A 15,762-nucleotide genomic window follows, 5' to 3' on the forward strand; every position below is an offset into this window, starting at 1 on the left:
TATTTTTATAGTTTATGTTCAAAATAGGCAAAATTATTTATTAGAATACCAGCCTTCTAAAGATGAATGCCACAATTCAGGAAAGAAAGAATAAATGCATCACTGAACAAAAAGCATGCTTACGCACTGGTATACCAATGACACGTTTTTGTGAAAGCGAACACTTTACCTAGCTTCATTTTTTTGTTTCAATACAACTACAAGAAATAAATACAGTGTGTATGCATACAAAATCTATAGTCCTCATACTATTTATTTATGACTATTTCTCATATATTATTTCTATAATACATATAAAATAGCTCTCAATCTTCTACCCTTTGACCTGTTAAAAACCCCCCCAGGTTTTATCCCTTCAGATCTTCAAAGTAGTAGATGAAATTAAAAATTTTATCCGTCTCTAAGTCACAATATGATTTTCAGTTTATCACAGATATGAAATCTGCCAGAAAGCAGGTAGAGATGCACCTTATAGACTAACTGAATCAGAGATGCAGACTTTCTGATGAAGTGAGTTTCTTGCTCACAAACTTCTATGCATCTTTGATTCAGTTAGTTTATAAAGGTGCATCTCTACCTTGTCTTATGCCTGACTTTAGACTAACACAGCTAACTACAGATACTTAATCTGTGATACTAACACAAAACAGTATTATTCCAATTCATGTAATTTGTGAGAAAAAACATATTAGGTGAAATCTTAGCTCCAGTGAAGCAAGTGGCATACTTCAAAAGCAACATTTTATGTATTGAAGGTGAATGGACCCATAATTGTTTTAGGGCAGACTCTGCCCTAATCTACTCCTTTTGAGGTTCTCCTGGGTCATTTCTCCTACCTCTGAATTAAGTAACCTTCTGAGGACTAGCACAGAGAACTTGATGAATGACCATAGCAGTTAGCTTCTGCCCTTTCTGCAGTGAATGCCTCAGGATGGAGAGGCATAAAAGGGGAACAGAAACTTCTCTATGGTACTATGGCCTTAATTATTTCTAATTGGCATATAATGGTCCCTTGAGACCCATAACCAGGAGACACAATTAGAGCAGTCCCTAATGTGCTCTAACCTGTGCGGACATGAGGGAGAGAATTAGTGAACTGTAACTGGTTTTCAGCTTCTCTTCATCCCCCTTTTGGGCTATCCAGCTGCTTTTGTGTGGGAGGGAAACAATCTTTCATTAAGTGCTAAACTAAACTAAAACAAAAAAAGTCTAGATCTCACAGCCCAGCAGGAAAAGAGGCAAAGGTACAACTAGGGCTATTGTTTCCTTTTCCTCCAACTCAGTATAAAACTAGCAGGGAATAGCTGGAGCAGGGAAACAGCAGCAGCACTTAGAAGGCTTCTGACACACACAAATTGTTCCTGAAGCTACAAGAGGGAAGTGGGAAGGGACACAGTGCTCTTCATCTTCCCTCCAGCAAAGGAGCTAATGCAAACTGTTCAAAAACAATCACAGCAAAAGAGCTCAGGAAATATTTTCAATTAACAATCAAATAAAAATTCTTAATACAAGTTACCTTGAAGATTACTAGAAACAGATGCATTCAAATAAAATCGTAGTACATGATTACACGAAAAAAATTCTAAGTCAGTTCTCTTTAATTTTTATTAAATTCAAAAACTGCAGAAAGAGACCACAAGTTTCTAAATACATATAAAAACAAATCAACTAAAATCATAGTTGTCAAGTTAAAACTTTTTTCCATAACTTTCCCTTCCTTGCTATTGCCCACAGAAGTCCTACAAGTACTAGAAAAATTGGATTTCATTTTATCAGTATTGCAGTAAACCATAGGTTTACTATCTTAAAAAGCTAACCGTCTAGGCACAAGGTGGCAGAAGACATAAGCACAAACATTAACCAAGCTTCCTTAATTTATTAGTTGAAGCTGAGTATGCCAAAGAGATATCCCCTAGACAGCACTATGTGCACAATGGTATATCTGATCCATTGGGCTAAGACCCATTGGGGGAGTAAAAATTACGACCAATTTTGAATTTCTAGTTCCTTCCAGAAGACAGACAATAAGTTGCAGAAGCCAGTAGTTTACCTTACTGATCAGTGTAAGTCTTTAGGCTGAAACAAAGGCAAAGGTGGTGAGACAGTTTCAGATACCAAAGAAGAGAAGCTATATTTTGCAAGACTGGTTTGTATATGTATCCCCGTGGGTCATTAAAAACTTTGCTACTGCCTGCCAAGACATCATGACAGTCACATGCCATCACAGGATACCAGTTAAGCTAGATCATCCAAAGAGTGCAGTAGTTAAAGCAAACTCTTAGTGTGTCTTGTGCTTCCTCTCTAAAAAATGGGAACTAGATCTCAAGGAAATAAAGATTTTTTTTTTTTTTAACAACAATGATATTACCTTTTATCCACCACTTGTATTTGCCATTCTAAAAACAGGTGCAGCTCCACTGGCATTCATAAATACAAAATTTTATTTGCATTTCATTAGTTTAGAAAGACCACAAAGTTTTTCAATACCACAACATTCAGAACACTGAGTTATTCAAATATGTAATTACTGATTTACCACAACTAAACTAAACAGTGCATTTTAATAAAAGATATATCAAAGATATAATTCACCAATTCATAACCAGACAAAAACCTCACAATATATGCTTGACTGGAATAGTTTCCACCATTAGAAAAGAAAAGTTTTACCATCAACCCATCCCTCCCACTGAGGTGTCCAGACAAATACACATATATATATCCCTCAACACAGGAAAAATGCTCTTAAATTTTTTAAAAAGAATTTGTCTAGGACAGCAGCATTGCTTTTAAAACCTTCTTTTACAGTTCAGATACATCTCTACTTTTACTGAATATTTACCGACTCTGCAACCTAGTTATGCTTAAGCAGGAACTTGTATATGCAAGTTGAGAATGCACCTTTAGAACCGCACCAAATGTAATGTCTTTGAACACAAAGCAACGGCTCAACATTAAACATAATAAATAATGAGTGCTGGAAATTACTCTTTGATTTGCTGTAAATCCAGTCAGCTGCAGATGCTACAGCAAAAAGAAAAACGAAAAAAAGGAAAATTGTTGACCATATTGAAAAGAAACATAAATGCTGCTTATGGAAGCTTTGTACATGGAAGTCTTCTGTTTTAAGAAAAAAAAAAGTCATCTTAAAATAGTTAGCAAAGCACCATAATATACTTATCTTCATACCAGAAGAGCTTCTGCCTGCCTATTTATAACAACGAGGACTATTACAACATTTACAATCAAGAATAAGTATATATTTAATTTCTCCTCCTCTTAGACTGGGAGTGTGGTGGCTGCCTGTAGACTGTACAATATTTATAAACACTGGGGCAATGAATGAAATACCATTTTGAGGGAGACAGGCAATATTTTACTGTTATAGCTGAATCCTATGCAGGATTTCATATTTGCATATATACAAGTTAGTGTGCAGCTCTGACTTGAACACAAAGTGCAACACGAAACTGCCAAATGATTGTAGTGCAGAGAAGTACAGACACTTTCTTTCCCCTCCCACTCATTTTTTTTCACTCTGTATGAAGCAACAAGTCAACAGCAACGGACATGTGGCCTTGGAGGAGGCAGTTCTGGTGGGATTTCTGGCTCTGGCTGCAGGGACAGGATACTGTTTGACAGCTCATTCCTTATGATATCCAGGGGCATCTGAAAAAATAAAAAACAACCCACATGTCTATAAATAATCCAGTGCACAGAACTCTCAACTACTCCTACTTAAGAGAAAGACTTCAGAGCTGCACTTCAGCTAAAGGATTAACATTGGGGCCTCCGATATCCTAGCACCAACATTTAAAAAAAAATATTAGAACAGAATGTGTTAAAGTTTTCTTTCAAAGGAAAAAAATCTTACACACTGTGTTCAACAAAGTAGTATTGCTATTTTGACAGATAAAAGATCTGTACTAGAATCATGGTAATTAAAACTACATTTGGGAGAAGCTTTCTTATAGTTAGTTTGTCAATAACAGAGAACATACATTCAATTTTCTAATAATCTAGAGGGCAAAGCAGTATGATGCATTGAACTGAAGAGCATGAAATTTGGCTTCCTTTTCTATAGCTCTTCAAAAGGTGCTAAATAGTTTTAAGCATGGTGTTTTATTTGTGGACTTCCATTCATTGACTGAGATTCAAGACTCCAAATAATCCTGTAATTTTAAAGGTGCAGTAGTAACCAATATACATAAAATTAAGTGTTTGCCCGCTATGTTAATACAGTTATTCAATCAGGAAAGCTAGTGTCATGTGTTTGCAAACTACTACTATAGAGAAAAGCAAAACACTTTCATTGTTTTATCCCAACTATGTAGTTGGTCCAATAAAAGATAATCAATTACAAAGATCTTTGCCTCTCATCATTTTACAGCATTTGAAAGTGCAGAAGTAACATCCTTACCAATCTTAAAATAGTTTTAAACTTTAAATCAACTGTCAGACAATAGTGTAGGTAGAAACACAGCTAAACAGATCAGTTAACCTAACTTGGGGTGAATTTATTTTTTTTAAATAAGACTTGCAATGATTTTCCACTACAACTAATTAATACTCAGCATTTAAATAGCAGTGATCAGCCAAAGATTAAAGTGACACTTCATCAATCAAATCAGGGGTTGGGGGGAGGAGGAAAGAGGCATAAAGAGGTCAGAAGACTAATCTAAGATCAAAGCTATCAAATAACAACTTGGACTCAGAGATCTCCCTACAGTACTGTAAGACAGCAGCTCCATCCTGTATACATACCAAGGTTGCTACTTTTCCTAGGCCATAAACAGGCTATCATTTCTAGTGGTGGAAATTTTCCACCACTAGAAATGTTTCTGGGAGAGGGAACAGTTCAGAAGTTCCACTGCAACTGCCCCATCTCCTGATACCTTCCCAAAACCAGGGGATCCCAGATCTGGTAAAAGCATCAGAATAAGTGGCTGTTCCAGTCCTCCCATTCCTGGGGGAATGCAGCAGCGCGGCAGAGCCCCCTCACCCACTCCTCAGCCCACAGAGCCCAGTCTGAGGAGTGGGTAGTAAACAAGAAATAGCTACTCCTTAACTTGGCTTTCTGCCTACTGGAGCGGCAGCAGCAGTTGTCTCCTGTGCCTCTGTGACTGAGGTGACCTTGTTCTGAGGAAGGCACAATAACTTTTCCCTGTCACTCAACTCCCACTGGGATTGGGAAGAGGTGAGCAGCAGCTATTCCCTGTGCTCTCCCCAGATGAGAATAACTCGTCTTGGGAAAGCACAGGAAATGTTTTCCTATCACGCAGCACCTCCTGGTCCCTGGGAGGAGTCCAACAGCAGAAAACTATGCATGCTTTCTCCCAGGAGAAGCCCTCCCAGTGGGAGATGGATTATTTTTGTCCCAGAGCCACCATTTTTGTTCCAGGATAAACTGCATGAACATTTGTGGTTTCCAATGGGAGAGCTGAGATTCTCCCATTAGAAACATAATACCTGTACATGGCTTCGGTCTCTGTTTCTAGTTGGCATCCTGTATAGTCAAGTTGCTGACTTCTTGTTTCTCCAGTCTTCTGTAGTTCTTAGCATGCCAATTTAAGCAAAACACACTTTTTTTCTGTGCTACTCCAAACCTATTCCCTGAAGCAGTCCTAATTAATTTGTGACAGCGAAGGAAGCAGGCAAATACATAGTCAGCCACTGCACCTTGATATAAAATTAAGCTACTATGCATGGAGGCATGTAAGTGAAAACTTCAACTGCAATAGTAAGAGCTGTGCCACAACAGAAGAAATGGAAGATAGCAGGTGGTCCACAAGCTGCATCCTGACTGCTCCAAGATAAAATAACTTCCTTGCTATTGTGCACTCTGAACTACTACTCCTACTTGTGCAAGTAGTAGAAAAATATCTGACCTATAAAAGTCTAGGCAAATAGCTTACCTTTTTCAGGATATCATCAACAAGTTTCAGAAATATTTCATCCACATTAAAATTATCCTTGGCACTTGCTTCACAGAACCGCATCCCAGTTATTTGCTGTGCAAACTGACAAGGAAAAATAAGTGTCAGTGTCAGGTTTGTGGGTTTTGTTTTGTTTTTTTAAGGTGCAAAGAAAAGCTGAATATAGCAAAAGCTGAGAGAAACTGAAGCTTGAGTTGTGTCAGATTCATTTGAGTCAACCTGTCAGTTCTGCACGGTATTCATGGAGGGAGAAAAATTATGTCTAGAGCTGTAAAATTGGACACAACTGGGCTAAATGAATTATTTTGGCATATTAGGAAAGAAAATAACAATGGCTGAACACCAATAAAAGAAATGTCATGGCTAAGGGTAAAATATTAAATCAACTGCTAAGCAGACATACAAAAACGAGACAGTGCTGAATATACAGATGACAGACATTTTGGTTGACACTTATTTACATGTTTTCCTTTCCTATGCTTTTAGGAGAATCTGGTGCTCCTGAAAATAAATTAACAAATACCACAGGAACTGCCAGGCATACTGCAAGCATATATACTTTGCAATCCTGTCCAAGTAACTCAAGCATATCACTACTGACCAGTAGTAGCCCTTTTTACCCCACTGAAAGGGCTCTTCAGAGGAAGAAGCTGGGATAGATTTCTACTTGCATGCTTTCTCTGCCACCCTGGTACAGGGATGAGCAATTATTTCAACTGGGGGACTACATAACTACTTTTGATCAGCTGTTGAGACAAGGATAGCCCCACCCCTTGATCACCATCTTGGGACCAGAAGCCCCACCCACTAACCTTTGACCATTTCCACCTGATTTATATGCATTTGCATAGTGTATATAGGGGTGATTGTATAATAGCTCAAAATAAAGTCTTACTCTTGCATATTGTGTGCATGTAGTTTGTGAAAAGTTTGGCGGGGTTATGAAGGGGTGTCTAGATGTGTGTGGGGTGCAGGTACAGGAGTGTGTGTGAGTAGTAGGGTTTGTAGGAGATGTGTGTGTGGGTGTGGACTCATACCCACCCCACACACAAGCCATTGGGCCAGGAGGGCTCTGTGTTCCAATGTGCAGCTCCCAGCTCTCCTTCTGGGAGCCATGCACCAGTATGTGGGGCTCCCAGGAGTGCAGTTGAGAAGGCACACTGCCGGGCTGGGTTAGGCTAGCTGCATACCTCCATATGGGGCTCCTGGCACTGCAGGGTGGAACTCCCCTCCCCACTCTCTAGCTGTTCAGTCATACACCATTGCACTCAGTGCCTACACATGGGGCTCCCAGCTGGAGTGCCAGGAGCCCCATGGAGATGGAGGCACAATGCCCACCCAGTCTGATAGTGAGCAACCTCTGAAAGCCCACCTCCCACCAGCTTTCCGAAGGGCAGCCACAGGCCAGTAATAATTGTTTTTTGAAGAAGCTCCACCTGCTGGATACAATGACTTGGCATGCTGAATCTGGCCAAAGGGCCAAGTTTGCCCGCCCCTGCCCTGGTAGCTTTCAGGTTGTAATACAATCCCACTCACTGCTTACTAGCCTCAGATTCTGATCATTAGATTCATCTCAACTGTAAAATACAAACCAACTTCCTTATATTGTTCAATGATTTAATACCTATAGAGACCAGTCACATGTTGTACTAACTCTAATGGGCCGTTGTGCACTTCTGAACAAAAGTCCTTGTATCCATACTATTCTGCTGTTATCTAGCCACTTTCTGCATTCTGCCTTTTGACCTGCTACCCTGTATGAGATAAATCCCAAACTAAACAGTTGTTTTCATGAGCGATGGGCAACAGGTGCCTCTCGAGTTGGACGTGGGTTGGGGACGATGACTTCCCCCACCAGCAGACAGTCAGCGACTGGGGAAGGGGGGGGTCCCCCCGCAGGCGATCCCACAGACTGGGGGATGGGGTCCCTGCGGCTGATTCTGCCAACATGCAACTGGCAGCAGGGCACCACTGGCACTTCTGTGTCAGAAGGATTGGCCGCAGGGGGACCACTTCTCCTGGTGCACTCCCTGGCCGGCATTCTCAAGGGGGGCACCAGCACTCTTCCCTACCCCAGCATCCTCGCCTGGGAACGCTGCTCTCAGGGGGTTCACATGCACCCCCGTGTACCCTCTACGTGTTGCCACTGGTTGTTTTCCACACAATACCAGGTGACCCACTCAAAGATGTGAATGATTTAATTTCCACTTGCTCTTACTTTTTCTCCCTGCTGTCGAGTAATTTCTCGATCAACTTCACAGTCCAATTTATTTCCAACTAATAGAAGCTCTGCATCTTCTGAGGCATACTGTAAATACAGCAAAACATGGCATTTCTAACTACATCTAAACACACAATTCATATGGTGTTGGTAAAAATCAATCAAGTCTCTAGTAATTAGTTGACTCATTATATTTCAATGTGTTCTATATTATCAAAACACTGTGGAAATGTTATCTTGAGAATATCCGCCCTCATTTTGCTCAGTTTTCAGATTCATTCCAAGATACTAAATGAGAGCCAAAAGTTTCTCTCTGGTGAAGATTATGACCTTAACACAAAAGAGGCAAATGGAATGTACTGAGGGGTTTTTTGTGCAGTCAGATGCGCAATGATGTGCATACTTCTACCAGTACCAATGACAAAGATAATTACTGTTAATCAAGACCAGCTCCAGGCTGACATTTCTGTGTTAGAGTAGTACTTGCCAAAAGAATAAAGTAAAAAAAAAAACAAAAAAAACTCAGTTAAACAATTTACATTTTCAATCTCCTACAAGTTTATTCCAAAACGCATTTTAAGGGGACTGTAAAAATGTAATTTAAGTATTACATACTATATTCTCTCCTTTTACAGAAGTGGAAGCCTACCTTATCAATCATTTTCATCCATTTTGGTAAATCATCAAACGTCTCCTTCTTGGTGATATCATATACCAATATGATTCCCTTGGCACTTCTGTAATAAGCTGAGGTAATGCTGTTGAATCTCTCCTGACCTGCTGTGTCCCTAAGAAGCAGCAGCAAACATTGGCACAAATATTTTATCAGTTAAAGAACAGAACAAGTTAGCTTGAATTTCAAAAAACAAACGACACAAGCTAACCACATGCTAAATGTATATCCCATATTGTTCATTTCCTTCTATATATAATAATTATATACAATAACAGGCAAGCCAGTTTAATAATTGGAAGAAAATCTCAGTTCTGAGACAGTCTACCATCATACTTAATTGTCCCAAGCTAACTAAACTGGGAAAGGCCAGGCCACCAAAGCAACTTTATGCATCTTTGAGAATGGAGTTGTCCAATGAAAACATATCAGCAGATGAAAAATTAAAAAAAAAATTTTCTTAAAAAGGGAAAAAGTAAAAGATGCATGCTAATCAAGCTAACGTTGGACATCCAAGTGTAAAAGCTGCAATGTACCTACTAATGAGATTCAAGTTTTCAGAGGGTTTTCAGATCAACCAAAAAACAATTAAGCTATATTTTAATATTTATGTAGATGCTAGTGATAAAAATTGTTGAAAATATTAGGCAAACAAACAATGCAAGGAAATGTGCTACTAATGCTACTAATTTTCAAGGCACATTTATGGCAGAGTACAATATAAGGCTGAAGGTCAAGCTCAGAACTCCAAAATCCAGGGATTCTGAGTGCTTAAATTTGGCATTTGGATCTGATTGTCAAAAAATCAGAACCAAAATAGGGGCTTTAATTTGGGTGCATTTAATAAAATCTGCAAGCCATTCTCCAGCTATGGTACCACTGTTCTTGTACTAACAATAGATAAGCCAAGATTCCAGGGATTTCTACCACTGTGTTTTGGTGGCTACTCTTCTAAGAGCCTATGCTTAGAGCAGATGGGCGTAACTTGGTAATACCATTACTCAAAATTAAGTTATAAAGAGCTCTAGTACATCTGAAATACAGATGTTGGAAAACAAGCTTCCCGATACAATAGACATTAAAAAAAATTAGTACTGAAGCAGGTCAAAAATCAGAATAAAAACTATTTCTAGATGAGAGTATATGCATGTGAGAGATGAATGAAAAATGCTGACTGGGCTTAATTGTGTAATATAACATTTGAGTACAGAGTATGGGAAAACCTCACAAAACATAACTCTCTAGATACAATGATTTATTCTGAGTATTCTAAAAAAAAGAATGCTCTCAAAGGGCCAAAAAATTGATTTCCCTCCTCAAGATTTCTCGACAGCATATATACAGGAGCTACAGTAATAGCACAAACTGCCACAATCCCACCTTGTCTCAAACAAAATTTATAGGGACCATACTTAGACTGAGGAGAATTAGGAATAAATGATCTCTTAAGTCAAGCCTTGACCTTTTCTCTGAGACTGCCACAAGAGCACCAGATAGCATCAACACTTTACTGGTGGTTTTATCATGTAGATGATTTGCCCACTAGAAATTGATCTGAAACCTCAGCTTCATATAGCTACACCACGAATTGTGAAAAAAAACCTGATGCATCATCATGAACAGTACTTGGAAGTGTGATGATAGTACTGTCGTGGGAAAGGAGGTAGAGGACAGGGAGAGAAACAGAACTGGATTCTATCTTTCAATTCCCCCATGTTCCCTAAAAACTAAACACACACACAAAACTTAAAGCAAAAATATACTGTCTGTCCTAGCAATAGCTGGCTTTAGTGAGAAGTAACTCAATAGGTATCTAAAAGTAAAATGAAATATTACTAAAGCAATACAACTTCCTGCAACTGAAATTACATATACAGATATCTCATCATTACAGCATTTATTTTCTCTTCAGTTCTCTCTCCAGTACGGTCACCTTCATTTTTTTGCAACATTTATGATATTTCTTTATGTGAAAACACATTAAAATGTCAGTCAAAACTGTTGATTTTGCACATACAGGTAACACTGTCTTAGGGCTTATGAACAGATTTATCCAGTATAGAAATGCCTCTGTCAACTACAATTATGTTGCTAAAGATTGCTAAAGTGTTGGGGAGTGGATCCCACCAGTTTCATTACTTTTAACAGCCAGAACAAGAAGGAAGTGGGGGACAGCAGAAGTGGTTTGGTGGCAAGTCAAAGCTAACAAGGAAGACAGAACTGCCTGATCAGTTGTATTATAATATCTTTGGCAGAACAGGATTATGCTAAACTTGAATGATTTTTAAAATACACTTCCTGGGCTTCTTTAAATTGTTGACCGTCATACCACTACCTTCAATGAAGGCATTCAGTGTAAATGGGTGTTCTCTTCCTAGTATCTTCAAAAGGCATTTGTTCATTGAACTGAATGCTGTGCTGCAAAATCTCCTACTCTTAGTCCTACAACTCTATAAACTCAAGCATTCACTTAAAGGGCAGGGCAGACCCTACAGTGAGAGACTGCGGGACCTGAACCTATTCAGCCTCCACAAGAGAAGGCTGAGGGGGGACCTGGTGACCGTCTATAGACTCACTAGGGGGGACCAGAAGGGTTTGGGGGAGACGCTGTTTCCCCTAGCGCCCGCTGGCATAACAAGGAGTAATGGGCACAAGTTGATGGAGAGGAGGTATAGATTGGACATCCGCAAAAACTACTTCACAGTTAGGGCGGCTAGGAGCTGGAACCAACTTCCAAGGGAAGTGGTGCTGGCCCCTACCCTGGGGGTCTTTAAGAAGAGGCTGGATGCCTACCTGGCTGGACTCATTTGAGTCCCGTTTCTCTTTTTGGGGTTTTTTGTTGTTCTCCCGCCCTGGCGGGGGGTCGGGCTAGAAGATCTACTAGGTCCCTTCCGACCCTTAATCTATGAATCTATGAATCTATAAAGGTTATGCAAGCCACTTCTGTAAAAATGAGCCAGATGTACAAGCACCAAACATCTGAAATGGTGGGAAAGGCACAAGATAAAGGCAGAAGTTTATATTATTACATGGAAATACTGAAACCAAGGCCCTAAGATTATTTTGCATGTGTAATTTACTCCACTGATGGAACACGAACACTTTCCTATGCTAAGTCCAAAAATCAGATAGGACTCTTCGGCACCCATTCAACTCAAATCTCTATACAGTTAGATATCTGCTCAAGTTTCTTGCTGAAGCAGACTTAAAAATTAAAATAGTGTTGGTTAATGACACTATTTTCAATAACATGAATACATGCTAAGACTGGACACTGATTTTTTTAGTTTATCGGCAAAGTAGAAGTGAAGGGACTGTATTTATTTTTATGATCTATTTATATAGCATTACACAAAGAAACACACTTTTGGGCCCAAGTAGAACAAACCAATTCTTGAAGGGAATAACTCTAGGCCCTTCACTCCTGAAGCACTTCCAAAGCCAGAAAAATTGTATTCATATTCCTTTCATAGCCTCCCATACCAAAGCAGAAGCTCCACTAATGTGCTCTCCTGACTCATAATTTAGGAAACCATCGAAGAGATTTGATAATAGAGGGGAAAGAGGCACCAAATCATTTAAAGGGATGCTTCTGAAGATGATCAAGTTCATATGCAAGAAGCATGCATGCATGTACAGTGGAAAAGAAATGGTTACATGATTACTCTTTCAGGAGAGTAATTAGCTTTTTGAATTAGTTTGCATGCAAGTGATGGGCATTTGTAATGGGATATTTGAAGATATTTAATAAAAAACCCGCAAAAAACAGATTACCAAATTAACAGAGTTCTTGTTTTGCTGCAACAGAGTTTAAAATAAGTCAATATAAGATCTGAGGGTGCAGTACGTTTAAAATATTATGCCCCGTCTCTTAAGCTCAGAACTTAATTTTGATAAGGACATCACTGAACAGCTCTCAAAAAGCTCAGTGTCTTGAGGGGAGATCAGTTTTCTGGTAGGTAAGCTGTTTTACCAGGAGCATTCTCTCTGCAGTAAAAGTTCAGGGAATACATATTCTGTCAATACTACAAACAACTTGAGCAGGTGTTTTACACTAAATGGTGCTCCCCCAGTAAAGATACTTGTTATGATGAGTCACTTCTGATGTTCTGGAATTAACTTAGTTTTGTTTGTTTTGCTGTTCCCATTCCTATATTATATTATATTTCAGCCACAAGAGGTTAAAACTATCCAATGACAATGGGCAGGTGGTATAAAGCATTGGTATGGTTAGGCTATGATTAGGTTACCAACCTGTACTAACATTAAACCATGTCATAAGCATTAATGAAAACTGACAGCTCTCAGGTACTCTTATTCAGATTTAACATAATACATAGAGCAAAATATTTATAACCCAATGCAATAATGGTTTGATTTCTGTATACAGAGCTCAAATACTTGTGAAGACTATAAACATTATTTTTGAATTAGTCTGATTGCTGGAACATGTCAAAATGCTCTGTATTGCAAATACTGTTACTACATCTGCAGTACTTTTTTGATATAGCATAGGGTGTTATTCACACTTTTTTGGTGCCCCTTCCTTTTTCAGTATCTAAGGAAATCACCTACTCTGAAATTATTTTTCCGTGTTTCTATCCCTTTTTGTACCCATTTCTACAGTTCTCAACTCCATATGTCCAATTAAAAGTTTGCTTGGACAGGAAAACTGTTTTCCACTCTGTATCTAATCAAGAAATTATCCTTTAACAACTTAGAAGTTGTGCCGGGGGAGGGGGGGGACAGAAGACAACTATCCTCTTTCTCTTCCTACTTAATGACTTGAAAATGAGGGCTATAACTTCAAGATAGCTAAAAAGCGTGATGCCTGTTAACAAGGGAAAATTTTACACACAAAACTTATGTCCAAATATTAAAGATTCTGACTTTTCATTTACATACTCATACCACATATATGGTATGAAGTACAATACTCAGATACAGTTAGAAATCCTGTGAAAGTCGTAAATGGAAATGAATGTTTTAGGTCAAACAACTACCATTGATTTTATATAAGCACATTCAACAGAATGACAGTTAGACTTCTACCTACAAATACATCAAACCTACCTATCCTCGAATCAAAAACAAATTTAGTTTTTATGGAGGGATTGCAAGAGAACTATGGGAAAGGTAAGTAATTTCAACCAAAACAAATAAACTGCTCATCCAGTTCCTTCCATGTTTTAAGCTTCTCTGGAAGTGGGAAAAAAAATTCTAGGCAGATGTAAGTTTTTTAAATGGTGTGTTAGCTGCATATGAAAATACCTTAGAGAAAACTACTACACCTCTACCATGCTTAGCAGAGAACTACTAAGCTGTAGGTGGAGCATTTTGCAGCATCTGGGTGCTCTGCAGAACTGCTGGGGAACTTTCCAGAGCAGTTTCTCTGGATTTCATCCCCGTTCAATTTCATCAAAACTTCCCAGCAGGCTACCCACTGGATTGTATGACAGCCCACCTTACGGGTTACTGGGGAGGCCAAGCTCCCATGTCCTGCGTGGCACACCAGGCAGAGTGCTTAGGAGCCAGGGCTTCCTGATTACCATACACCCAGCTCCCTAAATTGCCTAGCTTGCTGGCTGTCTCTTCCTAGATTATTCTAGTACTAAAGCAGTCAACTCCCCAGGTAGCTAAATTCCTTGTTGTTTAGCAAAACAGTGCCTCTATACTTCGAAACAAGCTTAAGAAATTTGGTCTGTGTGCCAAATTGCATCAAGGATGTAAACATTTGGCCAAATTATAACTCCCTGAAAAGTCACATTTCTCACAAGCTCAGAGATTTGTTACGTTTTGACACACAGATCTCCAGAGATTTCATCTGCTCTATCCCCAAACATTTTCTGCCTACTGACCCAGCTAAACACACACTTCTTATGAAGCAACTGAGCATGTTTCAGCCCAAGGAGGCACAGACAACAGTTTACACTGTAAACTGTTCTTCCTTGTCAACCAAGGGGCCACTGTAATAACAGGTCTGAGAGCAGGGAAGACACCCTGGGTAGAATTTTATTACCCTTTGTGCACCTAAATGACAACACTTACTTAAATGACCTTTCTGGCACTTGTACACAGTACACAATTCTATTACACACACAGTGTAGACATATAAGCATTCACGTGGCTACTATATACGGTCAGTAGGCTATACGTGGTGAGCATGTTACACAGCTACCTACACACACATCACAATTCTGCCTGACATAACCCATGACTAGTGGGTATTAGATGTTAGAGGAGGAGAAGGAGGACCCTTCCACGTTTTTGCCCCAATAGCTGAGTGGTCTGAGCATCTCCCCAGGAAGCATAAAACTCAGGCTCAAGGTCTTCTTCACCTACATTTCCTGCTTCCCAGCACAGTGTTACGACCATCATGCCAGAGACTAGGTATTATTATCTAGTGTCATCAGCTCTTTTTTGGGAGGAATGCTGCTTTGACAGTCAGGACAGGGAGATGCGTGTGGCTAGGAGGAAAAAAAATAAGCCAATGAGCATGGCTCAGTGAGATGGATGTTGTTTTGGCCTTCCTGTTTGTTTTGAGTTTTTTCCAGGACTTGTGCTCAGGTACACATGTTGATAACTGCATACCCACTAGACCAGGAGTGGGCAAAATGCGGCCCACAGGCCGGATGTGGCCCGCCTGGCCATTCTATCCGGCTCACGGGGCCCCTAAAAAAAATTAATATATATCTGCCCATGGCTGCCTGTCATGCAGCCCTTGATGGCTTGCCAAAATTCAGCGAGTGGCCCTCTGCCTGAAATAATTGCCCATCCCCTGCACTATACCAGTATATAGCTTACTGAACACCCAGAGTAGTCATGTGGAGGCTTACATGGTAATTGTTTAAGTTCCAAAAAGTCCTCTAATACAGCTTGGAAATTACCATTTAGATGCAGAAAGAGTAACAACTGACCCAGTTTTTCCTCTT

At 39.6% G+C, this 15,762-nt stretch overlaps 1 protein-coding gene across 1 annotated transcript in view; it reads right to left on the reverse strand.

Moving 5' to 3' along the window:
• Window positions 1–1,856: 1,856 nt before the first annotated feature.
• The window catches only part of RAB12 (RAB12, member RAS oncogene family), a 41,821-nt gene continuing 27,915 nt past the window's right edge, over window positions 1,857–15,762 (reverse strand). Inside the window, exons 3-6 of the mRNA XM_019525554.1 lie at window positions 8,807–8,945; window positions 8,155–8,244; window positions 5,916–6,020; window positions 1,857–3,669 (exon numbers count right to left, since the gene is read on the reverse strand). Of these exons, the coding sequence (XP_019381099.1) occupies window positions 3,556–3,669; window positions 5,916–6,020; window positions 8,155–8,244; window positions 8,807–8,945 (448 nt within the window). The 3' untranslated portion in view covers window positions 1,857–3,555. The remainder of the gene's footprint in view (window positions 3,670–5,915; window positions 6,021–8,154; window positions 8,245–8,806; window positions 8,946–15,762) is intronic.

This window comes from Gavialis gangeticus, unplaced genomic scaffold (assembly GCF_001723915.1).
Source record: "Gavialis gangeticus isolate Ggan-Ray unplaced genomic scaffold, GavGan_comp1, whole genome shotgun sequence".
NCBI classification, from domain to species: Eukaryota; Metazoa; Chordata; order Crocodylia; family Gavialidae; genus Gavialis; species Gavialis gangeticus.